General features: G+C 41.7%; 1 protein-coding gene across 3 annotated transcripts; it reads left to right on the forward strand.

Annotated features, from left to right (window-relative positions):
- The first annotated feature begins 242 nt into the window (after positions 1 to 242).
- On the forward strand, positions 243 to 26870 carry KCTD3 (potassium channel tetramerization domain containing 3). 3 transcript variants are annotated; one of them, XM_062605804.1, is made up of 18 exons: positions 243 to 684; positions 4784 to 4837; positions 6074 to 6119; positions 6793 to 6866; positions 7543 to 7601; positions 7779 to 7859; positions 8704 to 8832; positions 10397 to 10487; positions 11868 to 12058; positions 15422 to 15537; positions 19558 to 19645; positions 19794 to 19910; positions 21170 to 21340; positions 22488 to 22643; positions 23579 to 23675; positions 24923 to 25107; positions 25208 to 25346; positions 25686 to 26870. In XM_062605804.1, exons 1-18 carry the CDS (start codon positions 611 to 613, stop codon positions 26266 to 26268), a joined length of 2451 nt encoding a protein of 816 aa, XP_062461788.1. In that variant the 5' UTR covers positions 243 to 610; the 3' UTR covers positions 26269 to 26870. The 3 variants fall into 3 exon arrangements, with proteins under 3 accessions (XP_062461788.1, XP_062461789.1, XP_062461787.1); XM_062605803.1 differs by having other exon boundaries at positions 251 to 684; positions 8704 to 8847; XM_062605805.1 differs by lacking the exon at positions 8704 to 8832.
- The last annotated feature ends 244 nt before the right edge of the window (positions 26871 to 27114 follow it).

Consider the following 27114-nt stretch of genomic DNA (forward strand, 5'->3'; position numbering starts at 1 on the left):
CCACACCGTTCTCTGTTGCTTTCTCCTTAAGTTTCCACAGCATTTTCTACGTCTGCCTTGCAGGGAATCGGCATTTACCCGACCTCTGAACGCTCAAGGTCCCGGGGCACCTCCGGGATGGCTGTGGCGCGGCCCGTAACACCCATCCCACTCCGACCACCTGCCCGGCTCCACCACCTCTGCCCGGCGCCTCCTTTGTCCCGAGTAGAGCATTGACCCACTCCAAGCTGAGGGAAGTTCCCGATTCTGCGCAGCCGCCCTCGTTCCGCGAACGTTTCTACGCTTTTTGGCGAAAGCCGGCCCCTCTCTCCTCCTCCTCCTCCTCCTCTTCGTCCAGCTCCAAGTGCTGTGGCGTTGCTATGGCGTTGTCCGCTCGGACCGCGCAGTGCGTGCGGCCTGGCCGGGCCTGAGCGGCGGGAAGCCCCCAGGGCCGCAGACTGGCCGGACACCGCCCCTTCCCTGGCCGCCTGCGGCCGCAGATACCAGCGCGGGCCCGCTGGCTGAGCCCCCTTGTCTTCCTTCCCCGCCGCCGCCGCCGCCTTCACTTTCCCTCGATCCCGAGGTTCCGGGAGGCGGCGGCGGGCCCCGGCTGGAGCAGGCGGTGGAGAAGATGGCGGGGAATGGCGGAGGGTTCGCTGGCGCCGGGAGCGGGGAGATCATCCAGCTCAATGTGGGGGGTACCAGGTGAGCGGGTGTACAGGGCAGGCCGAGCGGGACCGACCCCAGGGCCTGCCGGCGGGTGGTGCCAGCTTGTACCGGAGGGAATCGGAGCAAGGGCGAGCACGGCAGAGCCGGCTCGCCTAGAATCGGCCCACCGCGGCTGCTGCTTCGGGAAGCGCATGGATAAAGCTTTTGCACGGGAGCTGGGACAGTTGGAGGCAGATACGGGAGGTGTTGACAGCCCTGTGTGGTGTCTATTGCAGGGTCTGGGGTTTTTAGAGATGTGCTCCAGGAGGACATCTCGACTTTGTATGCTGCTGCTTCAGGAGTAGAGGACAGAGAGGTTTGCTTTGCCGTAGCTTTCTAGGCATTTGTCTGCCTTGCAGCCTCAGATACTAAGGTGTTAAAAAGGTAGATATAATACCGCTGCTGTCAATCAGAGTGAAGATTTGTAATTGAACGGACACTGAAAGTTTAGAAGATGGCATTTTGGCAGGCTGAGATAGAGAATTGTAGGTCAGAATCTGTGTGATAGTGTAGATGTTTCTATGCTCAGGCATGATCACCGTAGATGGTGGGAACTGAAGTAATGTGTCTTTATGAGTCTTAGGCGCAGCTATTAGTATTAGAAGCAACTACTACTATCCCAGAAGAGGATCTTGTTCTTATAACTAAATTGAATGTTGCAGCCTTCCTAAAGGATGGTGCCATAAAATTGATGCAGAATTCCTTTGTTATAAGGAGACATTAAGAACCTCATTCAGCCCAGATAGACTGCTTGTCACTTCCTGTCCCGGGTTCAGCAGTAGCAGTCATTTTTCTCCTTCTTAGTAACTGGTGCAAGTGCTGTGTTTTTGACTTTCAGCCTGGGAACAACACTGGTAACACCGATGTTTTTAGTTGCTGCTCAGTAATGTTTACTCTGACCAAGGACATTCTGAGTCTCATGCTCTGCCAGGGAGGAGGGGAAGCTGGAAGGAAGCAGAGACAGGACAGCTGACCCAAACTAACCAAAGGGGTATTCCACACCACAGCACATCATGCCCACTATATAAACTGGGGCCAGTTACCCAGAAGGGTTAGATCACTGCTTGGTTGGGCTGGGTATCGATCAGCGAGTGGTGAGCGGTTGTATTCTCTTCCCTTGTTATTTCCTTTATCATTGTTATTATTGGTGGTAGCAGTACTGGTGTGCGTTATGCCTTAGTTGCTGGACTGTTCTTATCTCAACCCTTGGGAGTTACATTATTTTGATTCTCCTCCCCATCCCTCCGGGAAGCGGGGGAGGAAGAGAGGGGAGTGAGAGAGTGTCTGCATGGCTGACTAAGTTTAAACCACGACACTTCCATAGTCAAAACTCTCCTACAGGGATGCTTTCAGGATAACTTTGATGTTGGCTTGGGCCAGATTTCATGTTACACTGAGTAAGGTTCATCAGTGAACTCTGTCTCTAAAATTATAGGCCAGTTCACCTTTTAGGTTTTTGCTACAAGTGGAATCAAAAAGATGCTTCGATTTCATAAGTAAGATCTGTATCGGGGAAGAAATAAACCTCCTCAGAGGGCTTGTCTACACAGAAGTATGAAGAATAAGGCAAGCTAACGATTGTGTATATTTTATTTCTAGTTGAATGTCTGTGTTCTAGGCAGCAGACATCATTTGGATGTAAGGAATAGGTAAACTGTGCATTAGTTCTTGTTACCCATACTAGAAACCTGAAACTCTTAGTTTTGTTTGTGGAGTTGTATGAGAAGAGGAAATCGGAGCTCCCCTCTGTCTCTGACAGCAGTTATACTTTGGAGCATCGAGTACAGAGACGCCAGTTTTGCATGTTCTGACACTAGGTTCCCACTGCCCCCTGGGACTGCCAGAGCTTCTCTGTTGTATGCTGTTGCTCCAGTGGTTTCTGGGCTCAGCTCAGTGGATTCCTTTTCTGGCAGCAGAAAACCTCTTGCAAGTTAACATTAACAGAAATTACTGTAACAAATTTAGTAAGTTCTCTTGACCTTTTATCTCCCTCTGCTTATAACTCTAAAACCCCAACAGGCTATGAAAATGGCTGTTTTGCCTGTTTGTGTCTGTTCCGAGTTACCTGTATTTTTTTTCAGTGGAGGCCACCTGCTTAAGGGTATTTGAGAGTATTCCAGTGGGTTTACCTGGTTGTCCTCATACAGTGTCCATCTGACCACTGCATGCTAGCTGCATGAATCTGTGGATGCACTTATACATGAAAATGTTGCTAGCTAAGCTTATTTCTGTACCCTGGAAAGAAGGGCTCTGTCTTCTTGTTTACATAGATTAATGTGTATGCATTAAAAGTTCTAAAGTATAGGTTAGTATGATGTATTACTAAACTGATCCCATAGTGCAAATCACAGAAAATACTCATGCTATCTAAACTCACTGATCAGATTGCAAGGAGATGAATGTGGAATCCACTGATGGCTCTTTTTTTCTGTCCGCCTTATTTGGGCCTTGTTATTCTGGAACATCTAGTCACAAATATTTTGCTACTTTATTTGACATAGAAAATGCTAGAGTTGAACCCAGCTCTAGCTGGTGTCAGAACACCAGCAAATCTTGACACCTCTAAATAGCTGACTGTCACCTATGTGCCTAAATGCAAGCATGTGTGCAGGTCAGAAACTGTGCTATAGTCTACTGAGAAGTACCATGGAGTCCTCAAACATTTGTTCAGAGATCCTGAGCGTCTTCAGGGTCTCGGGAGGCTTTATTGCTTCAGAATTAATTTAAGCATTTATCATTCAGTGTTGTTTACAACTGAAACTTGTAGAAGTATCAGGCAATAAAAATATTCAGCTTGTGAAGACCTTTAAAAGGACTAACTGGGGATGGTGCATCCATCCCCATAGTTACATGTGGTGTCTGGATTAATCTTGGATAAAATACATGTAACTCATTGTTTTCTATTATGCACACACTGTAGCATAATCATCCCTTAATCTTAGAGAAGGGTAGTGGTCTGTATGACAGCTGATAAAACCTGTACAAAAATGCAGATATACTTAGAAGCCACTTTCCATTTATATAGCAAACTGTTTTGGTTCTCTTTATTTTTAATGTTTTTAGGAAAGACTTTGCTTGTTTGTGCTTAGAATGCTGATACTGGAGATTTTCTGTTAAGCAGCTACACAATCCAGATTTTATGCAGAATGGTAGTTCCATGCAGCCTTTGTGTTTCCCCTGGGGGTATAAATTAATGCTTTTTGTTTAGCAGTGGAAACAAAAAATACTTTGTAGTACATTCCTGGACTGTGTGGAAAGTTGCAGAATTTTACTTTTGCATTGCCTTTTTTGATTCCCCATTAATGGAGAGGATACCAAAAGTTTCTTAGTTGTGCTACTAATAAGAGGATATATACAGTCAGCTGATGTGGAGTATGAAATCCTTGTCCAAGCTGTCAATCCAGTTGTATTTCTTCATGCTAAATCAAAACCAGAAGTATAGAACAGTTCATAGGTAGTTATTATGTAAAATACTGTCTGGCGTTGTAAGTAATACTATGCATTATTTCATGATTCAGAGTAAATGCTTTCTTTTAACTGTTATTGCTGTTGGCCCCCCCTTGGAGGGCCTAAATAGCAAATGGCAAATAATTGAAGTTACTGTAAAATACTGACTTGAAGCTCATTGTGGTCTTTTGCCATGCACAGCGTAGCACCCCTTTAGTTCTAAGTAAGAGTACCGTGCAGTTAGTTAAAAACATAGCACGCTATCCATTAACTTTTATTTTAGTGTCTGCTTTTTGTGTGGTTGCTTGCTTTTTTTTTTGGGGGGGGGGGGGGGGCTTGGTTGTTTGTCAAGTTAAATGCTTGATGAAAATCTCTAGAGTATGAGAACCCAAAAATGTAGAATTTTGGGGACAGTGTATTACAAACCTATAAAGAATGACACTTTGGGGGTTTCTGGACAGTTGTGCTTCATGCTTATGGACAATCTGTGCAAAGAATCTGCAACTTGTTTGACTTTGTGCAGACATTTAAATGATCTCAGTCTTCCCAGATGTGTTTGATATCAGCATTTGTAGGACAAATAAAAGATAAAATAGACTTCTTTCCAATTTTACAGCTGATTGTAAAATTGTTAACTTTGGTTTCCTAGGTTCAGCACTTCAAGACAAACACTGATGTGGATTCCAGACTCCTTTTTTTCCAGGTATTTGTAATAGATATTCACATTAAAGAAACACAAATTAATAGTCATTTAAAAAAGTACATATCTTCTCATATATGTATTTATTTATTTATGTTGTTAATAGTGTCAATTTATGCTGTTAATGATGTCTTTATTCATTAATGCTTTTCTCCCTCCTCAAGCAATGGGGCAGATTCATTTGAAGTAAGCTGTTATCCAAAAAGCATCTTCTGTCTTGAATGATGCTATGGCAGCTTATATGTGCTGAAAAGCTGTCACTTTTTAGACTTAGTGTTATGGAAATAAGTTTCCAAGAAAGGGAGATGCCACTGTTTCTATTACTATGTTACCACTTGTGATCTTACTCACTATACACAGTAGCACTGCCTGTAATGTTTTTTTGAATTATTGCTGTACCCTGGGTACACGATACAGAGTACCTCCCACAACACAGGAGCTGTTGAATTATTGAACATCCTTCTGCTAACTTTTATGTCACTACCATTGCTACTTGTGTAGGTTGTGCTGCTTACTGCTTGTATGCTAGTAATTTTGTGCTGTAGTTGCTGGACCTCTATCATCACAGTTAATCTGAAACATATAAAAGAAATACTGGCATGTAAAAGGCAGGCAATTTTGCTTCCTTACATTTAATTTTTGTACTCTAGACATCCTTCCCAACAAAAGCCAGTAGCTGACAGAGAGAGATGGCATTACCTGCTCCTGTTTCACTGAAATGTTAGGATAAATGGAGTGCCAGGGAGGTGTCACCTTCTTTGAAGCATGGAAGAAAAGGCACGAGGAGGAAGTTCCATGCTATTCCTCAGTCTCTCAACACAAAGTATACTAAGGAGTTTGTTCTGAAAGTTATCCATGACTGGCATATCTCAGAGGTAATTGTCCAGACTCAGATGGAATCTTAAAATAAAACTGTTGACATTACTTAGTTTGCTTCTTATCTGTAAAACAATGTTTGGTTGTTGTGTTTTCTGTAGATCTGGAGCAAAAGTACTTTAATCTCATGGGATAGAAACTTTGAAGGAAAATTGTGTCAAAACTCATCCACCCCATTCTTGCCCAGCAAATCCTTGCAGAATTGATAGTTTACTCTTGCTTTTTACTTCAGTAGCTTTTATTGTTTTACCAAACTACAGGTGAAAATTCACAAAGAAAGTAAAGGGACTGAGAGTATTGCTCTCCTGTATTTCTATTAGTACATTTCTGAGAGATGTCTAATGAAGCTTTCCTGTGTTTCAGTTTGCTGAGTGGAAGAATTTCAACGCTGAAGGATGAAACTGGTGCTGTGAGTAGTAAACCTACTGATAAGTTACTAATTTAATATTATGCTTTCAGTTAGGTTCTCTCCTAAATAATAATCATTGTAGGTTCTAATCTAACAGGAATTACACTGCCTGAGTCAGTCTAAACTCTCATGAAAATTAGTGACATCTCTAATTTTTTTTCTTGATTCTCCTCTTCATTCCAAGATAAATGAAACTGGGACAATGTGCAGTTTTGTGCTCATTCTGCATTGTCTACAATGCAGAGACAGCAACTGTATTTAAACAGAAAAACTACTTATTGGTGTACTGCAGAGAAGTGTAATTTTCATAAGATAGCTATTGCATATGTAGTAGATTAATCCTGAGATTGAAATGCAGCTTTAATTGGCAAATATATATAGAAAAATGGCTGTTTCAGTGAGGGTGCCTGTTGACCTTTGTGGAGAGTATAGAACTTAAAGAACATGCTTATTAAGTACCGTCTATTTGCATCAGTGTTTGTATGTGTGTCTTATAAGAATATTGAACTGGTGGGTGGTAGAAGGATAATGAGAGGAAAGGAGAGGCCCAGAAGCTTTGGGTTATGTTTTCTGCCACATCCTCAATTTCTATTTCTCATGCTCAGCATAAAAAAGCATTTCAGTTGATTGTTGCTCCATAGTAATGCTAAAGCACAGCAATTTTTCCTTGCAGATATTTATTGATCGTGATCCAGCAGCATTTGCGCCCATTCTAAATTTTCTTCGTACAAAGGAGTTAGACTTAAGGTAAGAAGTTCTCCTTATTTCAAGTGAAAACTAATTTGATCAGATGTGTTAGTAGAAAACCTTTTTGAGTGAGGATTGTTCAGTTTTACTTATCTAGGTGGGTGCCCAGTGTATGACTCTGCACCCTCCTAGATCTGGGACCACGTCTGAAGTATATATGTGGCATGGTGGAGGCAGAAGTGGTAGCGTTACATTTTGTTAGTGGATTCATAGAATCATAGAACGGTTGGGGTTGGAAAGGGCCTTAAGATCATCTAGTTCCAATCCCCCTGCCATGGGCAGGGACACCTCGCACTAAAGCATGTCACCCACGTTTCCATCCAGCCTGGCCTTGAACAGTGCCAGGGATGGATTATTCACAACTTCTTTGGACAACCCATTCCAGTGCCTCATCACTCTTACGGTAAAGAACTTTCTTGTTATATCCAACCTAAACTTTAAACCACTTGTGGCAATGTATTTCTTTATTGCTTCTGTGTCCTTACTTTAACAAAAGGTAATACTGAGATCACTTTGAAATCTCACACATCAACATGTTGAATGCATTTGTTGGTAATTCTTTAAACTGCTAGGTAGCTTGGTGTTCACATTGTGTAATACCTACTTAATATGCTAGTATTTAAACTCTTAAGTATTTACCTTGTCCTTGTGTTGTTTTGTTTTTTTTATTTCCTAGGGGAGTAAGTATTAATGTTCTCAGGCATGAAGCTGAATTCTATGGAATCACTCCTTTAGGTAACTTATTTTTTTAATCTGAGGTCATCTCATTTTTATTATTGTAGAAATGACTCACTTGCAAGTTCTGGGCAGTCATGACCCTGAAGATTATCAAACTTACTGACAGAGAAGGTTAATTGAAATAATGTTTCCTAGGAAGTCAAAGCTGTGCTCATACCTGGTTTTTCTCCTTAGTGAGAAGATTGCTATTATGTGAAGAACTGGAACGCTCATCTTGTGGCAGTGTCCTTTTTCATGGCTACCTGCCTCCTCCAGGTATTTTTGAGTTAATCATCTGATGTTGCTTGCAGTCACTTACTGCTTTAGTTTATGGGGGCAGTTGGCTGAGGTAGTTACTCCAGCTGTCAAGCTATCTAGAGAAGGCTGTCCCATGGAAAGGTTAAGATGTATGGTTGAATTGAACATAGTTCTGATTCAAACCCACGGCTTTTATATGTATTCTTTATGTAATGGTATATTTAGAGTATTGGGCAAGGTGTTGTGGCATGTTAATATGAAGCAGGCTGTGTTTGATAGTAGACTAGTATAGAGATTCTTCAAGTAGGTTATCAGCATGGAGTGCTTTCTTCTTTCTGAAGGAGGCTACAAGGATGGTGGGCAGGGACTCTTCATTAGGGACTGTAGTGACAGGACAAGGGTTAATAGGTTCAAACTTAAACAGGGGAAGTTCAGGTTAGATATAAAGAAGTTCTTTACTGTGAGGACGGTGAGGCACTGGAATGGGTTGCCCAAGAAAGTTGTGAATGCTCCATCCCTGGCAGTGTTCAAGGCCAGGTTGGAGGGAGTCTTGGGTGACATGGTTTATTGCAAGGTGTCCCTGCCCATGGCGGAGGGTTGGAACTAGATGATCTTAAGGTTCTTTCCAACCCTAACTATTCTATGATTCCATGATTCTGTGATTCTAAGGTACAGTTACTTTATGTGCCCTAAGTCTAGGTGACAGATTGCCACAAATGAGCTTTCCTTGACAATATGGGTACTTAAAATAGGCTTTAGATCAAAGTGCATGATTATTAATCCTGTATTTTGAAAGTGAATGAATATCTGTTATATTACTAAACTTTATGGAGTGGAACCAAACATCTCTTTTCTTTTACAGGCATTCCCAACCGTAAAATAAATAATGCTGCCAGGCTACCATCTGATGATAGAATTGGTCAAAACTGCTCTGAGAGTGAGATTCATGGTCGTGGTGGTGTCCAACCTACACTTGATGGTACTGGCGAAGGTACAGTCAGGCTAGGTGAGGAATGTCAGTTCTGAACCCAAAACAAATTGAAAAGGTGATTGTCAGTGGGTAATAAAAGTTGAGTGGCTGTTTCTGGTTTCAGTCTGTTATTCTATGTTTGCCTTAATCTAAATTGTAATTAAGGCAAACCTATGTAGTATTTAAGGTTCACTGCTGTACACTCAAGGTATGAGGCTAAGTGAAAGGCAAATCAAAGTTCTTCATGCAGGCCCCTTAGACAAATACCTTTCACTGTACTAAAGCCATGATAAAAAACAGATGGACCAATATCTCATGGGTTTTTGTTCAGGACGTCCTTCTTTTGCATTTCTTTCTTGTTCCTGGTGCCTCTTTCTTGTTCCTGGTGCCTCTCTCTTGCCCTGCAAGAGCTGAGATTTTAGTGTAAAGGTAGTCTTCAGTCGTTTAACTATATAGAGTATATTCCATATAAAATATATAAAACTATAAATAAGATAGGGTTGAATTCTATCATCTTCCAGTTTTGACTTTGGAGGCAAAATGATTCTGCTTGAGTTGTCATCCTCTGCTATAACCCTGTAAATTGTTGCAGTGTTCATTAGGGACTGTAGTGATAGCTCAAAGGGTAATGGGTTCAAATTTAAACAGGGGAAGTTTAGGTCAGATATAAGGAAAAAGTTCTTTACTGTGAGGGTGATGAGGTGCTGGCACAGGTTGCCCAAGGAAGTTGTGAATGCTCCGTCCCTGGTGGTGTTCAGTGCCAGGTTGGACAGAGCCTTAGGTGACATGGTTTAGTGCAAAGTGTCCCTGCCCATGGCTGGGAACTAGATGATTTTAAGGTCTTTTCCAACTGTAACTATTCTATGATTCTGTGATCTAGAGTATGTTAAAAGGTGAATTTCTATCTAGGTAATAGAAAAATAAGCCTTGGGTATGTATTGCTGATCCTTCTTTGTGAGTTGCTTGCAGGTTTGGAAGAGGGCAGTCATGGGGAAAATGAGAGGGAAGATGCAGTCTTTAGGTATTAGTTCTTTAGTGTATCAAGGTTGAGAGCTAACTTGGGGAAGTACCATAATCACTGATTTCCAGTGCCATCCGACACTTCTGCCACACCAAATTTAGTTATAGCTTAGAAACAGGCATGCTTCCCCTACATAGTAGATGGAGGAGCTGTAGGTATTCTCAGATGCTGGAAATCTCAGTTAACAGTCAATAACGCAGGGTTGCACCAAGTATTTGCCTACAACGTTTACAAAATACAGCAGTGTTTCAACAGTCCTCAGATTTTTACCAGTTTGGTAGGCTTTAAAACTGAGGCATATATTTGCCTTTTCACTGTTCTGGACACTCTGCATTGTAATGGCTGAGATGAAATGTATAAGAACTTCTGTAGAAGAATTGTAATAGTTGGAAGAATTCTGAGTAATACTGCTGACTAGAATCTAGCTGAAAATCTTTCTTGAGAAAGCGCATTCACCAAGTTTCTGTTGCCTGCCTAGGAGAGAGCTCTGTCTTGTTACAGATGAGCAGAAACATCTTCTAATACCCATCACTTGACTGATTTCAGCTTTGTTGTTGTTTTTAGGATTCCCTGTGGACCCACGGAAAGTTCTTATAGTAGCTGGCCATCACAACTGGATAGTAGCTGCCTATGCCCATTTTGCTGTTTGCTACAGGTATGAATATAGTAGTTTGTCAGGTTCTAGGAATCTGAAACAACCCCAAACAAAAAACCTCAATTTCTATAAGCAAAGCAAAAAGATTGCTTTAGTCTGAAATAACAGGAGGTCACTTGCATTCAGTTTGGCCCTATAAATCTTGAGTTGCTGCTTTTACTGGTGCAGATCAGCTGCTTGATAGGAACTCAACTTTTGCTGCTTTCATGTTGATTTTGATGCTGTTGCAAAAGTAATGGACTCCAAAGCCCATTTTAAAGCAGGCTTTCAAATGAAAGATCTCTTAAAAGAGTTCTTCCTGCTGTTTCGGTTTGAAGACATTCTGTGAAGTTAGGCTATCAAAGAACTTGAAACAGTGAAGGGATTTTTGCTGCATAAGTGACATACCTTGTCTTAAACTTCGTCTTAGCAGAACTGTTAAGCACTTGCTACTTCACCTGGGTGGCTGGAAAGTGTCTAAATGTCTTGTAAGCAAACTGGCTATTTTTTAACATCAGGTGAAGATAAGTAACACCTTCATATTGCAGAAGCTAATTTTAGTTCACATCTGAAAAGCCTGATTTAACTGGTGGCTGTCTTTTCAATGGAAAGTAATCTTTAACAAGGGCTCTTCCTAAAAGCCAAACAAACACTGCTGTTTTGTGGTTCAGAAACAGAAGGGAGAGTAAAGAGTGTGATGTGAGTAGCTTCTTTCTAGTTACTGCCGAGCTGAAGCTATAGTTTTCTGCCTTTTTAACTATATATGATACTAATTTATTTGCTTAAACTTTGTAACTTAAGTCACATCTAACTTGTCTGCTGTATTCACCACTGCAGTTTGGTTTGCCACTAGATACGGCTTCTCTTGCTCTCTTCAATGTTCTTGCTTTCAGTTATGTGTAATATCGTCTGACTGGAGAAAGAGGCAATGATTTGAAATCATTGTCCCCTCCTTATGATTTTTTTCTCTGTTTCCCTTTAAGTGAAAGATTCACTCATGTGAATCTCACTCTCTGTGGTTCTTCAGCTCCAGGCAAGATGCAGTGCTGAAGTTAAAAGACTAGGACCAATGGCAAAAAAATACCAGATAATATTTCTGCTTTCCATGCTCACATTTATATAATTTGGTCTTATAACTTATATATCAGATGTGCTTATATGAAGAAAAAGCCCAGTACAGGGGTTCGGTAGCTGCAAAGCACTGAAATGATATGCAGAGTCAAACTTCAAGGGAGGAAAAAAAAAAAGGCAGCTTTTGTAGACTCTAGTGCTTAACTGGAATTTCAAGTTTTGTGGCTTGGCGTGTAAGACTGGAGCAGCCAGCCAGCCATATTGGTTCAGGTGTAGACTGAGTTATCTGTTTGTGAATCTAACCCTCTGTTCCCTCCTTTGCCTCTCTAGAATCAAAGAGTCATCTGGGTGGCAGCAGGTCTTCACGAGTCCCTATCTGGACTGGACAATTGAGCGAGTGGCTCTCAATGCTAAGGTGGTTGGAGGACCTCATGGAGACAAGGATAAGATGGTTGCAGTTGCCTCAGAGAGTAGCATAATCTTGTGGAGCATTCAAGATGGTGGTAGTGGCAGCGAAATTGGTAACTATAATAGTGTGGGCTTTTTATTTTTGTCTGTGTATGTTTAACAAGGAAGAAGTCTGTGACCTTATTTTGAGGTATGTATGATCTGCAGTGTCCTGTGGACGTTTTCACAAAGTGACAGAGCATGCTTATACTATTACACCATATTAACTTTCTTCTCTGTCATGCTAGGGGAATCCTGTCTTAAAAAGGTGGACAATAAAAAAGCAGTCTGCTTACTGAACAGGTACTAACACTTACTGTTCAGTTTGAGGTTTTTGTGTAAGGATGCAAATTAAGAGTAAAACTTTTGCCTGGACTTGTATTAGAATCTAGGCCATAGAGCAAAGGAACTGAAGCTTCTGATATGAAAAGTTACAGATATTGAGAAATTCTGTTCTTTTCTTTCCTTTGTCATATCAAAGCCACATTTTTACATGGGGATGATGGAAAGATTTCAGTTCTCTGTCCAATGTAGTTCATAAATGGAAGGTGAAAATCTCTTTTTATAATTACAGTATAGAAAAAGCACTCTACTGCCCTAAGCATACAGGAATAACTGCTTGTACACCTTGGCACTAAAGGACACACGATTAGGGAGGCTAAAAAAATAGCAGGAAGATATTTCAGAAGTAAACGTTCTTTGGTATTCATCTGATGGCTTGTCTGACTCTTGTTCAAATAGAGGTCAAATTTGGGAGGTAGTGAAGGGAGTGGTATTAGGAACTCCCTGTAGCCTAATTCTTGGTGTTTGAATAACCACTACTATGCCAGTAATGTTTTTCCTTGGGCAGTAGATACTGCTAACCAAGTATGACAGCAATCTCCTTATTTGGACACTTTGCTTTGAAATTTACTGCTGAGTTAATTTGTTATTAGATGTATCTCCATACATAACTCCATGAGAATTCATGCAGTCATTAATTAAAGTCAAAAAGACGAGCATTGCTTTAAGCACTGCGCTGTTACGTTTCTCCTGTACTTTCTGGTTTGATTAGCTGCTTATGTTACCTTGGCATTTGCAATAAGATACGTGAAGCAGCATCTCAGATATTTGGAAATGAAGTGCAAAGAGACACAAAAACCATAAGTGGGCTTCTAATAAAAACTAGAATATGCCAGTACCATAAATTTCTGATAACTCGGACTTCGACTGAACATGGCAGCAAAACTGGAGGAAGCACTTTTGCTAAACAGGCTGTGCTGCATTGAAGTGATTTTTGTGAAACAAAGGAAATCCCACTTGGGGCAGAGGGGAACAGAGAGAAAGTGCCTCCAGGTCTGAATCTTTAGTCTGACTAACATTGACCAAAATGTACTGTTCCTCTTTTGGATAATAGGTCATGCTGCTTGGGTTAAAAAACCCTAAAATATGTTTGTGCTTATTACTAATAACTTGAATAGAGTTGTCTTGTTTCCTTGTGGAGGCAGATGCTTGCAGTCCTGCTTGGTGTTAGCGGTATAGTGCATTGCTATCATCTTGGGAAAGAAATTACTTGTTCCAGTTGTTGGGGCCTGGTGATGCCATCCTCAGAAAACTCTGTGGGCTGGCAGCTTTGTGATAGGGCTCTGCCAGAGTGCTCTCTTTACTTTCAATATTATTTACATAAGGCACTGCTGCTGGGTTGCTGCTGTAAGCAGTATCCTACTGAGAGGGACCCTTAAGACAAGAGCCTGTCATTACATATAGCATTGTCTCCCCTGGGAATGGGTCTCATATTGTTGAGCCTAAGCAGGACTGACCCTTCAAATTCCTCCAGACTATTCAAGCTGTCTTCCTTGATTCTCTGGAGTAATCAATTCTAGTTGTTTCTGTGGATTTTTTATTACTGCCTTTTTCACATGTCCTGTACAGCTGAATCTCATCTGCATTGAATGATTGTGCTGTGCCATGGAAAGCAGTTTAGCATCCTAATTAAAGATAAATATATGTTGAGCTTCCTGAAATTCCTTCTCAGGGTGTAACAGAGGGCTGTTCTTGGTTGGGAATGGCACTCTGTTCATTTGAATTTGCCCAAAACAATGTTGGGAAATATTCTAGCTGTTGGGTACTCTTGTTCTGAAGACATCTGGCTGCTGCAGTTAAAGTATATTAGTGAGAAGTAATATAAGTATGTAGAGTGAGTAGTATGGAATAGAAAACTTACTAGTGAAGCTGGACACTTGATAGTGTTATGTATCCCCAGTAGTATAGACTTTTGTACTTACTATATATCCCCAATAGTACTGACTTTTGTACTTACTAGGCAGTAAAACTTAGCCTGGAATTACTTACAAACTGAGTTACTTACAGGGTTGTTTTGCTGGATTTCATAGCTGGCAAACTCGGAAATTATCTCAGAGTTTTGTAGTTTGCTGTAATTTTCAAACACACTGTGCAATAAATCCTACCAAATGTATTTTGCTATCCAAGTTTGCATTAAAAGTATTCGTATTTGATCTATGATGAGACTAGAAGGCTCTAAAGAGAGGACAGATATTAAGGTCTACTATAACCATAGTCATCAATACCTGTCACATTCTTCTGTGTTGTGATTTTTAAGTGCAGTGTTCTTGATGCCACATTTGTCTTCTTTGGAAAGCCAGCATTTGCTGGTAAGTCTTATCTTCCAGATTTTGAGTAGTATGTGATGACTGGTGAAACTGGTTCCCTATATGGCTTCAGTTTTTAATAGCCTGTGCTCTCTACTTATGGACTGTAACCAAACTGAAAGATGTGTAGATGAAAAGAGAACGAAAGGAAGAAAGACACAGGCTTTTGTAGGCTGCTTAGTTTTACAGGTTCAAGTATTTCTGCTAAAAAGAGAAATTTGAATGTATTCAACTAGTGTCACACTGGGGTAGTTCAGTTTTTTCCAAGATTACTGATTAAACCTTGTAGCTGTATTTAGTTTCTAAAATTTGTTTTCAGACTACAGCTGTTTGATTGGACTTCAAAAGAGAAAACTTGTAATACTTTAAAAGGTAACTGCAAATCCAGTAAAAATTTGGCTAAAGAAACCCATGAAATTACTGCTTCTTAAATGACTCTTAATAGATTCAATGAAAACAACAACAAAAAATCCTTCTTACTGGAACAGAATTTTTGATTGTTATTTATATTTTAATGTCCTTAGAATATATAAAGCCCTTTGAGGACTTGATGGCAATGATTGCATCAGAAGAGGTGACATCATGCTGCTATTCAGCTTAATGGAACCCAGTTTGCTGCTTGAATAGTACCTCTCTTAGTACACTGCAAACCCAGTTGTGGCTGTTCTTTTCTTGCTACTCCAAGAAATGTGACATGACAATAATGAAAGAGGTTCCATTGTTACTGTTTTTTCTCTTTATTTTAGATATGCTTCAAAGACTCTGTTTGTTTGGTTTTTTTTCTTATAGGAGTGTTCAGTCTTGGAGTCCCTGTAGATGCTCTCTTCTTCATTGGCAACCAGTTGGTGGCTACAAGCCATACAGGGAAAGTGGGAGTGTGGAACGCTGTGACTCAGCATTGGCAGGTGTGTTCAGTTCCTTTTTCTGTTTCAGTCACTTTCAATAAGCTGGTATTTCTTCTAGTAAAAAGAGAATCCAGCAATCTAAAAGCATGTGTGAAATGCTTGTCACAGGGTTTTCAGCCCTGACTTGTGTCACAGAGTTTGCCACCTTCATATATAAGTGTGTGCCTGTGAGTAGAATTTTGAATTGTTTGGTGGTAAAAAGCATGCTTTTTAGGCTTTCAGGTAAAAGGATGTGGTGTGATTTAGAGTAATAAATGTCAAATGTATATATATTTAAACATACTTAAACATTTTAACTGATGGACAGGGGTAGAGCAGTTGATGCACCTGGACTTGTGCAAAGCGTTCAACACTGTCCCACATGACATCCTTGTCTCTAAGTTGGAGAGACATCAATTTGATAGGTGGATCACTCGGTGGATAAAAACCTGGCCAGATGGCCGCACACAAAGACTTGTGGTCAATGGCTCAGTGTCCAGCTGGAGACCAGTAATGAGTGGTGTCCCTCAGGGATCGGTGTTGGGACCGGTCTTGTTCAACATCTTTGGTGACATGGACAGTGGGATTGAGTGTGCCCTCAGCAAGTTTGCGATGACACCAAGCTGTGTGGTTCGGTTGATATGCTGGAGGTAAGGAATGCCATCCAGAGGGACCTTGACACGCTTGTGAGGTGGGCCGATGCCAACCTTACGAAGTTTAACCATGCCAAGTGCTCCTACACCTGGGTCGGAGCAATCCCAGGCACAGCTGTAGGCTGGGCAGAGAAGAGATTCAGAGCAGCCCTGTGGAGAAAGACTTGGGGGTGCTGGTCAATGAGAAAATGAACATGAGCCAGCTTCAGTGTGCACTCTCAGCCCAGAAAGCCAAACATATCCTGGGCTGCACCAACAGGAGTGTGGCCAGCAAGGTCCAAGGAGGTGATCCTGCCCCTCTGCTCTGCTCTTTTGAGACCTCACTTGGAGTACTGTGTGCAGTTCTGGTGTCCTCAACATAAAAAGGACATGGAACTGTTGGAACAAGTCCAGAGGAGGGTCACGAGGATGCTCAGGGGACTGGAGCACCTCCTATATGAAGACAGGCTGAGAAAGTTGGGGCTGTTCAGCCTGGAGAAGAGAAGGTTGTGTGGAGACCTCATAGCAGCCTTCCAGTATCTGAAGGGGGCCTACAGGGATGCTGGAGATGGACTTTTCATTAGGGACTGTAGTGACAGGACAAGGGGTAACAGATTAAAACTTAAACAGGGGAAGTTTAGATTGGATATAAGGAAGAAATTCTTTACTGTGAGGGTGGTGAGGCACTGGAATGGGTTGCCCAGGGAGGTTGTGAATGATCCATCCCTGACAGTGTTCAAGGCCAGGTTGGATGAAGCCTTGGGTGGCATGGTTTAGTGTGAGGTGTCCCTGCCTGTGGCAGGGGGATTGGAACTAGATGATCTTAAGGTCCTTTCCAACCCTAACTATTCTATGATTCTATGATATATTTAAATGATGTTCAAAGTTGTTTTACACAGAGAGACTCTTCAGCAGAAATGTACTTGGATATGCTGTAAAGATATTTGTCTTGCATGTTGATGCTTCTGACTTTATTCCTGTTGTTAGAATGCATGTTAAATAGATCCTTGGAGTCTGTATGAGTCTGGGAAAACAGTGGAGCATTCATATGAATAACAAAGCTTGTAACACAGCTGGGTGTATGTCTGTGGCACAAAACCTAGATGCAGTAAGATCCCTAAATTGCCTTGCAAATCTCAAGAGGCAGAACTGACCTGAGGCTGCTGCACTGTTTGGTAAGTTCCCATTCAGCATTTAAGTGACACTCCTGCGAACAAATAACACAGATAAGAAGTATGAGATAGCACTGCTTCTGCAGCAGACATGCTAGTGTGTTCTTGAGTGTTCTTGAAAAGCAATATTGATACCTTGCAAAATCTTCTGTTGAGACAACTTAATGCTATGTGACAAACTGGCATTTGACATTTTCTAAAGGAGCAAGTAACAAAGAATAAAAAATTGTGTCCCATTCATCATCTTTGTTTCCAGAGGAGCCACAGCAATCTTTCTGATCACATTCGTAGTTCTTCAGTTTGACTGACCTTTTGGTGAAAGTGTTTCCTATTGAAGAATAGAAAATCTTTGAGGGGCTTATAAGCCAGGTTGTCCTAAGCCCAAGTTTGTTTGCTTTCTGATACCCAAGCTAAACAAAGCATGCCTAAATCCAGCCAGTTTGAAGGTGCTTTCTATACCTCAAGCTCTTTTGGTAGTAAGGAATAAAAACCTCGCATCTGCTTATACGTCTTCATCTCCCTTTAGAACACATTCCTCTTGAAAAACTCCATAAAGACCTACGTGGCAGGGTTGTACCATCTCAAATTCCTCATGAGAATACATGGTATTTGTGTAACTGCTTTCCATGAGTTGCCCATAGCTCTCAGATCTAGGATGTAATCATACTTGCTGCAGTGAGAGAAGTTTTGAGAAACAGAATATGCCAGTGCCCCACTGGGCATATTTTACCCATGACTGTTGTATAGTGTTGCTCTGTTTCCTAATGAAAGTTCACTTCTTGGTAAGTGCAACTCTTGAATTGCCTCTGGTGTGTCCCTGTCTGATGCAGAAGATAGATCTCTCCTTGTTTTGTACAATCTTTCTGACCCAGTCAGTTGATCTCTGCTGTCGGCAGTACTGGGGATTATCTTGCTCAGACCTCTCCTTGCAGTTGCCTCCTCTGCAAGGTTATGACTAAAGTTGTAAACTTTTGATGGATTGCCTTTGCCTCTGTTTTGTAAACTTGTAGCAGATGGGAGAGCTGCTGTATACCTTTGATTCACAGAACCAAAGAACAATAACAGTTTATTTTTAGCATTAGATCTATGCTGAATTATGTGTGAACATAAGTGAGAGAGATGAGGTTCTTTAAACAAAGAAAACAGGGAGAGTGCCCCTACCTTCCCATCTCCCATATTTATGTTGAAGCTGTATTCATGTTTCAACTTTAGAATATGTTTTAAGGGTTTTATAGACTACCCTTCGGTTAGGAATGGGTACTGACTTAGTGTGTGAGCTCTCTGGGATGTGGGGAAGCTTCTTTGGTTGGTTTATTTTGCTTTTATCCAACAGATTCATTTTAGTTATTTTGCAGATGATTTTGTATGTCTCTGAGGTAATTGGAAAGATGCTGCTGGTCAAAGAGAAATGAGAACTTAAGTAGTCAGTGTCCATTAAGTGAACTGACTGAAACAAACGAAGTACAGAACAGTGCTATGACTTCAACCATGTTTCAGTGCTCTGCATAAAAAAGCTTTTGGCTTTTTCTTCCTCAGAGCTGAAGCAAAAAAGAAAGAATTGCTTGAGATAGGGAATCAGACCTAGGATAAGCTAAACTTTTTCTTTGCTAGAGATCTCCATCCCATCTGAGGTAATAAGCATTCCTTTTGATCCTAGAGGACAAAGACCGGGCATTCTGAATCCCCCACCTTAAGCTGCAGACCAGTAAGTAAAATATGACAGGGCTGCCTTCCAGTTCATTTGCTGTGGATGTGTATCAGAAGTGGGACATTGAAATGGGACAAGAATTTTTCCCCTCTCATTATATATCTGCTAGGGGCTGAGATCTCCATAGGGGCTGACAGAGGAACATAAGAACTGGGGGTAGAGGAATGCTTCAAGAGGTCACATGTAGTTCCTTTGCTCATCAGCCTCTTAAGCAGTTGTCAGAAAGGGAAGAAGGGACAGGACAAAGTGTGAAGTACACTCATTTTGCATATTGGTAAAGAAATCCTTTTTTGAAGGTGTGGTTTAGCTGCAATGCTCTTAAGTTTTTGGCCTTCATATGGAGCAGTTGTGCTGACTTGTCTGCTGAGCTCTGTGACTTAAGATCTGGTTTGGGAAAGGAATGCTGTCTACCAGCAGCACTTTAGAATGCCATTGCATGTGTGAGCTTCAGACCAGGACCAAACTCAGGTGTTCTTCAACAAAGTATATCAAAAATGTCTTTTTTTTTTTTTGTTTCCATTTGCACTAGGTTCAGGATGTTGTTCCTATCACAAGCTACGATACTGCTGGATCTTTCCTGCTGCTGGGCTGTAACAATGGCTCTATATACTATATAGGTAAGAAATGAGAAAAGGCAAGAATAAAAAGGAGGAGGTGGTACTGTGAAGCTTATTTGGAGGAGTTTGATTCTTAACTCTTTAGTTGGTCTAAGTTGCATCAGAACAACTCTATTCAGAGTAATAAACAGATGTCTTTTCCTCACAGACATGCAGAAGTTCCCACTGCGAATGAAAGACAATGATCTTCTGGTGACAGAATTGTACCACGATCCCTCCAATGATGCTATAACAGCGCTTAGTGTCTACCTCACACCTAAAACAAGTTGGTATTTTATCACTTTCTCTTCAGTGAGAGTCTGTTACAGATGAGGGGTTTTTGTTTTCTAAATGGACATTTTCTGTTGCAGCATAGCAGGGCTAAAGCCCTTGACATAAACAGTAAATTCTTCTTCAATTAATCATCTTCAAATGAATGATGAACACTACTAACTGTAAATAGGTACCTGTACTTGTGTGTGTGTATGCTTGTACCTCATGCATTATACATTAACATATAATGTAGTAGCATCCCATATTAATGGTAGTGTACCTTTTCTGGGTTTAAGCCTTTTGCGCTTTATGAATTGTATTCACTGAAATAGTTTGTGGTGAACTGGGCGGCGGGGACAACGAGACCCAACAGCAAGGTTAAACTTATAACCAATAAAATTAAACCCCATTTCCATATGCAGCTGAATGATACTTAGCTCTTGTGTCTATAGGCCCTTCTGTAAGCACAGTGCAGCAAACCAGGAAAAACATAACTGTACTGATACCAGTGACCTTTTAACTGTAGTCCTTGCTCTTGCCTTGCTTTCCCATTTGCTTCCCATTATGTCAGAAAAGGTGTGTGGCATGTATTGACCATATCACTGTGAGGAGTGCATTATGACTTACCAATCTTGTCTTTCACTTCCAGGAAGGAGGAAAGAATGGGAGAGAAAGTGTTGTTAAGAAACTGTTGAAGAGTGTAGTATGGCAATAAACAAATGTTGAGGTTTTTTAGTGGCAAAATGTCTTCTCTGTTCATGGGAAAATAATCATAGAATCAAAGACTGGTTTGGGTTGGAAGGGACCTTTAAAGCTCATCCAGTTCCAGCTCCCTGCCACAAGCAGGGAGACTTTCCACTCGACCAGGTTGCTCAGAGCCTTGTCCATTCTTGCCTTGAATGCTGCCAGGGATGGGGGAGCCACAGGTTCTCTGGCACCCTGTGCCAGTGCCTCATAGTGAAGAATTTTTTCTTAATGTCTAATCTAAATCTCCCTTCTGTGAGCTTAAAGCAATTCCCCTCCTTGCAAAGAGTCCCTCTCCCTGCATATTTCTTGTAGGCCCCTTTTAGGTACTGGGAAACAGAAGGTCTCCCCAGAGCCTCCTCCAGGCTGAACAAGTAATAAGTATAGTAATGGGTAAACTGTGTTTAAAATAAGTATCTACCTTACTGTGGAAGCTTGGAAATACTGTTTTCTACTGCCTCATTCCCTGGCCCTAGTAAGACAAGCTTTTATCCCTCAGGGAAGCAACTGTGTTCTTGCTTGCTTTAGGTGTAAGTGGCAATTGGATTGAGATTGCATATGGCACCAGCTCTGGAGCTGTGAGAGTGATTGTACAGCACCCTGAAACAGTTGGGTCTGGGCCTCAGCTCTTTCAGACCTTCACAGTTCATCGAAGTCCCGTTACGAAGATCATGCTTTCAGAGAAGCACCTTGTTTCAGGTAATCTTCTTTTCTGTGCACAAATGTGTATTGGTGGGTCTCCCCTCCTCTTGAGCAATGAAGCATTTTTATGCATTGCTTAATAACTTGCATTGCTCCCACATATGATAGAAATTAGTTGGACAGATTTGGGGGGGAGAGGGAAGGGGTTAGATTGGCTTGGATCCTCTTTGTTAAAGTAAGCATTCTTCAGAGCATTTAGCAGTTAAAAGGCACAGGTTTTATTTGCCCAGATACTGGAACAACTCGCACTTTTGTTTGTGTCTTATTCCAAGGCTGCCATTTGTGGAAATAAAAGGGGTTGTAAACAAATGTATTCCTGTCAAGTCTTACTGTTGTGGGCAGGTCCTTTAGGACTTTTCTTCTTTTAACAGCCTTTCAGGAGCTTTCTGAGTTGCAGCAAAATGTGCACCATCTCCTCTTGGGCCCTAGAAAAAGCTTTCCTGTGGCTTCAAAGGGTTTCTTCTTTTCTCAGCTGTCTCCCAGTGTTTCTTGTGCTATCCTATTTGTCCTGTCTTAGACTCAGGAAAGTGTCTTGCTTTCAGGGAAGAAACAATCACTCCTCCCTCTGTACGAATCTGTTTCACCCAGAATCCATCAACCAGATAACAGATTTACTTTCTGCTGCTATCCCTATATCTTCAAAAAAGGAACAGGAACCATAGTATCCAGCTATACCCCAAACAAACAGCCTAGAGCTCATCTGTTGCCCTGTAATTTGGTGCTAAACTTTCCATGCCAGTAAAGGACACATCTGTATGTAGAAACTGAATAACTAATGAATGAACTAGAAGAGCGTTGCTGTGTAATGAGGGTTCTGCTGCCAGGCTGCTCTCATGACATGTCTTGTTCTAGTATCTGCGCTAACAAGGTGGAAGCATGCTGTAGGCTACTGGTGCTGACTCAGTCAGACCTTAATGTTGTGTTCTGCCTGCTTCAGTTTTTCTTGAACTTCAGGAGATCAGTAACAATTTGTGGATTGCTAGATAATGTGATCCATTTTGCATGTCTGGAGGTGCTGTATAGCCTGATATTGCCTAAATTCTGCTTGATTGCTCAGTCTTGAAAAGCTATCATAAAGAAATAATTAGAGTTGATCTCAAAAGTTTTGTCATCCCTTGTTACTGTCTATTTTTTTCCTTTCTAGTTTGTGCTGATAACAACCATGTACGGACATGGACTGTGACTCGATTCCGGGGCATGATCTCAACTCAGCCAGGCTCAACACCTCTTGCATCCTTCAAAATCCTATCCCTGGAGGAAGCAGAGAGTCATGGCAGTTACTGTTCTGGAAATGACATTGGTAGGATGTCTCTTGAATGAGCTGTGCTGAGCCTATACATTCACTGGTCTCATGGGGGTTTAAACAGACCTTCTCCCCTGTAACACGCAAGTCCATTGATGTGTGTGAGCTGTTATATACTGCTCTCTCCTTGAAACCATGGAAGGAATCTGTAAGATTCACCTGAAAATACTCATTGTTCAGGCTGTATAGCATGAGTACACTTAAAGGACTTACTCAGCAGGTGCGAAAAGGGGAAGGAAAACTTTCAAACAGATACTATACCTTTTCCTTGAGCAAACTGATGTAGCATTTCACTTTTGGTTTAGAGAATGACTGAAAACACAGGAGACTGTATTAAAGCAGATGAGCATAGTAAGGGTTTCAGTCTGCTGCATATGCCATTTCTGCTGCAAATGCCATTTCACTGTTCAGTCAGGATTAAGTGGCACATGTGAGAAATACTGAAATGAATTTGAAGTTGTGACAAATTTTAGTGAAGCCTTGAAACTGCAGAGATAAATGAGGCTAGGATATTGCTATAGCAAGCCACTGAAGGAATGCATGTCAGTAAATACAGGTACACAGGTAGTCTGGATTTCTTTGTGTTCTGAGTCTTGCAAATAAACCTTTGATGACGAGGATGCCCAATGAACACAGGGTGAGGTCAGTACTATGGCAAGAAATCTAGGGTTTGCACTGATACCATAATTCCTCTAGGAACATGCAGAAAATTTAAGAATGGGTGACTTTTAAAACAAAAGAACAAAACATATTTGTATTTGTAGAGGTTTCTAACCATTGGGTAACTTGTTCTAGATATTAGTCATCTTTAGTTCCCTAGTTGTGGTGCTATAAAATTGCAGTGGTCATACTAGTATGAGTTTGGGTCTTCAGGAATGCATGGAGAAGAGAGTGAGGGAATTGAAACAAAATCATCTTTCTTTTCTCTCTAGGACCCTTTGGTGAACGTGATGATCAACAGGTTTTTATCCAAAAAGTTGTTCCCATCACTAATAAACTGTTTGTAAGGCTCTCTTCAACTGGGAAAAGGTACCTCTGTGATTAGGGTTTTAACTCGTAAAGGAGCAGAACTGTTCAAGTGGTGGGGGGGGTCTCCCATCCCTTGGGGATGTGTGCAGTTGCACTTGGCAAGCTTCTAACGTGCTTGACAGGTTTGGCTGAACTCTAGTCTGTGTGTTAGTAACAGAACTGTACTTAACGATCTATTATAACCTGAGCTCACTAAGCAAGCATTAATGTGCCTCTACAGAATATGTAACTCAGTTATGGTATATGTTAACGTTACATTACAGAACTAATGCTGAAGTTGCTGGTGGCAGGGATTTTGCTACTCACATAGGTAGACAGGGAAGCAGTTTCTCTCTTCCTTTCCACTTGGCTTTGCAGAACCTTTAAAACTGAGAAACTGACCTAGAAAGGTCAGGTATATAATTATTTACTAGGACTTGGTTTTGTAATATTCTACTATGTTGCTGCCAGTGTAGTGAGAAATGTTGCCAAGTTGCTTTTTTTCCTGTCAGGCTAGGAAGATGGCAAGAGATCAGTAAAGATGGTGCTTCTCAGTTCTATGCCGCTTATTACTATTGTGTTTCTTGCCTAGTAACTTTGAGTCTGGGTGAAAATGTTTATGGCTTTACACTATTGGCATCTTAATTGAGGGCAGATTACTCCTGTAAAAAGCTCAATGCAAGGAGCCAGTAAAACAAATCACTGAGAATGTGTGAGGTTCTGTTGTGGAGTCTGGCTTAGCAACTTAATTTTGGGAGTTCTTTTCATCTTACTCCCCACATAAGCTTCTAAAATAATGGGGAGAAAAGCAACTGAGATCTGCCATGTCAAGTAATACTGCAGTTGTCATAAGACAAAAGTTATCTCTATAGATAACATTGGATTTATCATCCTTGGATTTTTTTTGCATACCTTTTATATGGTTAAATGTGCTGTTTCTGCAGGTTGGTTTCCTAGAGTGTTTAGCATACGAAGGGACTACTTGCTGTCAATCTTGAGAGCCTTAGGTTTCTAATCATTGCAGATTGAAAATGGACATAGAACAAGTGAGGGTTCCCTAATAAACAAGTAGTAAGACTGCAGATACATTGTGGGGGAAGGTTCGCAGCTAAGCAGCATGCCAGTCATGCAGGAGAAGGAATTTTGTCTGGAAGAAAGGTCCTTTTCTGATGGCAATTTCAGTGCTTTCTCGGAAACTTAAACCAGTCCTGACTTCACTGGCCAGACCCTGCAGCTGTTTTGGTAACTTGGGGTTTCTTTTCCTGTAGGATCTGTGAGATCCAGGCAGTTGACTGTACTACTATCTCCTCATTTACTGTGCGAGAATGTGAAGGATCCAGCAGAATGGGCTCCCGGCCACGCCGTTACCTCTTCACTGGACATTCAAATGGCAGCATCCAGATGTGGGACCTGACCACAGCGATGGACATGGTTAATAAGAGTGAAGACAAGGGTAAGTCATGTTCTGCCAGGACTGTGGTGTGGTTCTTTTTCTGTCCACATGTAAGTGACTACAGGAAATGGACTTGGGCACTAAGAGCTGTCTCTTTCAGATGCTGGTGGCCCCACAGAGGAAGAACTGCTCAAATTGCTTGACCAGTGTGACTTGAGTACATCTCGCTGTGCCACACCTAACATCAGCCCTGCTACCTCAGTTGTTCAGCCAAACCGGTTGCGGGAATCTAATTCTAGGTAAGTCACCAAGGGTGGCGCTGGCTGTGGACACCAAAGTTTTACCTTTAGGTAGGCAAAGAGGGGTTTGGTGACTTGAATGCTGTAGCTGAGCCCCTGAATCCATGCCCTCAGTGTCTTAACCAACAAAAATCGAGGTGTCTATGTGTAGTTTATACGTAAAGAAAACCATGAGAATCCCAAGTGATCTGGAAGCCCTTGTATGGGAGTTGTGATGAGTATATTGCTATTGTAGTGGGAGTTGCAGTGGTGGGTGGGAGCAGGGTGTGTGTAATAACTGACTCCTGTTCTCAGCCTAACATCTGCTGTTTTCATCCTTGGTTGTTTCTCTTTCTGAAGTCTCCAATTGCAGCACCATGAAACAATCCCTGAAGCAGCCACGTATGGTTCTGTGCGGCCATACAGAGAAAGTCCCCTGCTGGCAAGAGCAAGGCGGACAGAGAGCTTCCACAGTTACCGGGACTTCCAAGCTTTTAACTTAACCAGCAAAAGCCCAACAGAAAAGACAGCTGCTGCAAATGGGAATTCCAGCCAGCCAGAGGCCAGGAAGGCAACAGTGGAGGGCAGCATAGCTGAGAAGAAAGCAGTCCTGACCACCGCACTTGAAGTGCGAAGCACAGGTGGGACGGATGCAGGTGGGTATTGCAGTACAGAGGTTCACCATCTCCCAGAGAGTTCTCTGGATCTCAAAAGAAGAGGACCAGAAGAGGAGAGTGAAGCCAAAGTAGAAAGCAAAAAGAAAATGGGGTTTGAAGGAGCTGGCTTCCTGGGAAGGAAGAAGGTACCTCACCTGGCCTCTGCACCAGTCCTTGCTGAAAGTGGGCCTGAATTACCTGGGGCAGCTTCTCCATCACCTACGAAGATGGCTGCTTCCCCACGCTACCGTAAGAACGACTCATCCTGCCAAGACTATGGCCTGTGAAAATGGGACTGGTAGCAAAGATAAGGTGCAGGTGCCCTCTGGTTGGCAGCAGGAATAACATTACATGTTGTGGGTTGTTTCTTGAATGGGACTTTGTTCTGATACCCAGAATGAAAATTGTAAGATTGTAAGAAAGTACGTGGCTGCTGCCAAACCTTTGAAGAGTTGTGCGCATCAGTGTGTGGCTTTATGTAATGCTCCAAAATGTAGTACGGTACTTGGTCCAAACTATTGTGCATTCTTGCTTAAACGTGGTCAGGCATGTGATCTGTTGTGGTTATTTCTGTTTTGGGGGAAGGGAGGGTGCTAAAGGAACCTGTGGGTGCTTAGTGGAAGATCCCTTTTAGACGCAGCCACATGTTGTTTTGCAGAGCTGCTGCTGTTTTATGAATGGGATCCTTGCTCTGAATCATGCTGTCTGAAATGCTTTCTGCAGGTTAAGGAGGAAGCTATTCAAAACAGCGTATGATTTTGCCTCTTAGTCCAAATAAATTGCCAGAGGAGTGTTGCTTGTGCTTTCTGAAAACGTGGTATCAGATGATGGGTTTTGCTGATTGTGACTGAGAGGATGCATAAAAATACACATGGTGAAATACACAGAACTGGCAGTCTCTTGGGGGCTTCTTTTCACTTTCACTGGAAAAAGGACAGAGATGAATATGGGAGTAGGTTTATTGTCATGGTATAATAACTCTCAATTACAAGTGCCTTGACATGCTATTTCCTATCAGTCTTGCACTGGCTGCTTGCTGTTTGCTTCTGGTTTACTGGGGGTGGTGAACAAATTTTATTGCATGTAAATAAGTAATACGTAAGCAAAAGGGAAGGCTGTGATAGCAAGTGTTG

The sequence above is a fragment of the Pezoporus occidentalis genome, unplaced genomic scaffold (assembly GCF_034315485.1).
Source record: "Pezoporus occidentalis ecotype Australia unplaced genomic scaffold, CSIRO_AGI_Poc_V1 ctg93, whole genome shotgun sequence".
Classification (NCBI taxonomy): domain Eukaryota; kingdom Metazoa; phylum Chordata; class Aves; order Psittaciformes; family Psittacidae; genus Pezoporus; species Pezoporus occidentalis.

Coding starts and splice junctions, on each gene's coding strand:
- KCTD3 (XM_062605803.1), top strand. CDS start 611: ATGGCGGGGAATGGCGGAGGGTTCGCTGGCGCCGGGAGCGGGGAGATC. Junction 7,602..7,778: donor CTATGGAATCACTCCTTTAG/GTAACTTATTTT, acceptor TTTTCTCCTTAG/TGAGAAGATTGCTATTATGT. Junction 22,644..23,578: donor CTGTTCTGGAAATGACATTG/GTAGGATGTCTC, acceptor TTTTCTCTCTAG/GACCCTTTGGTGAACGTGAT.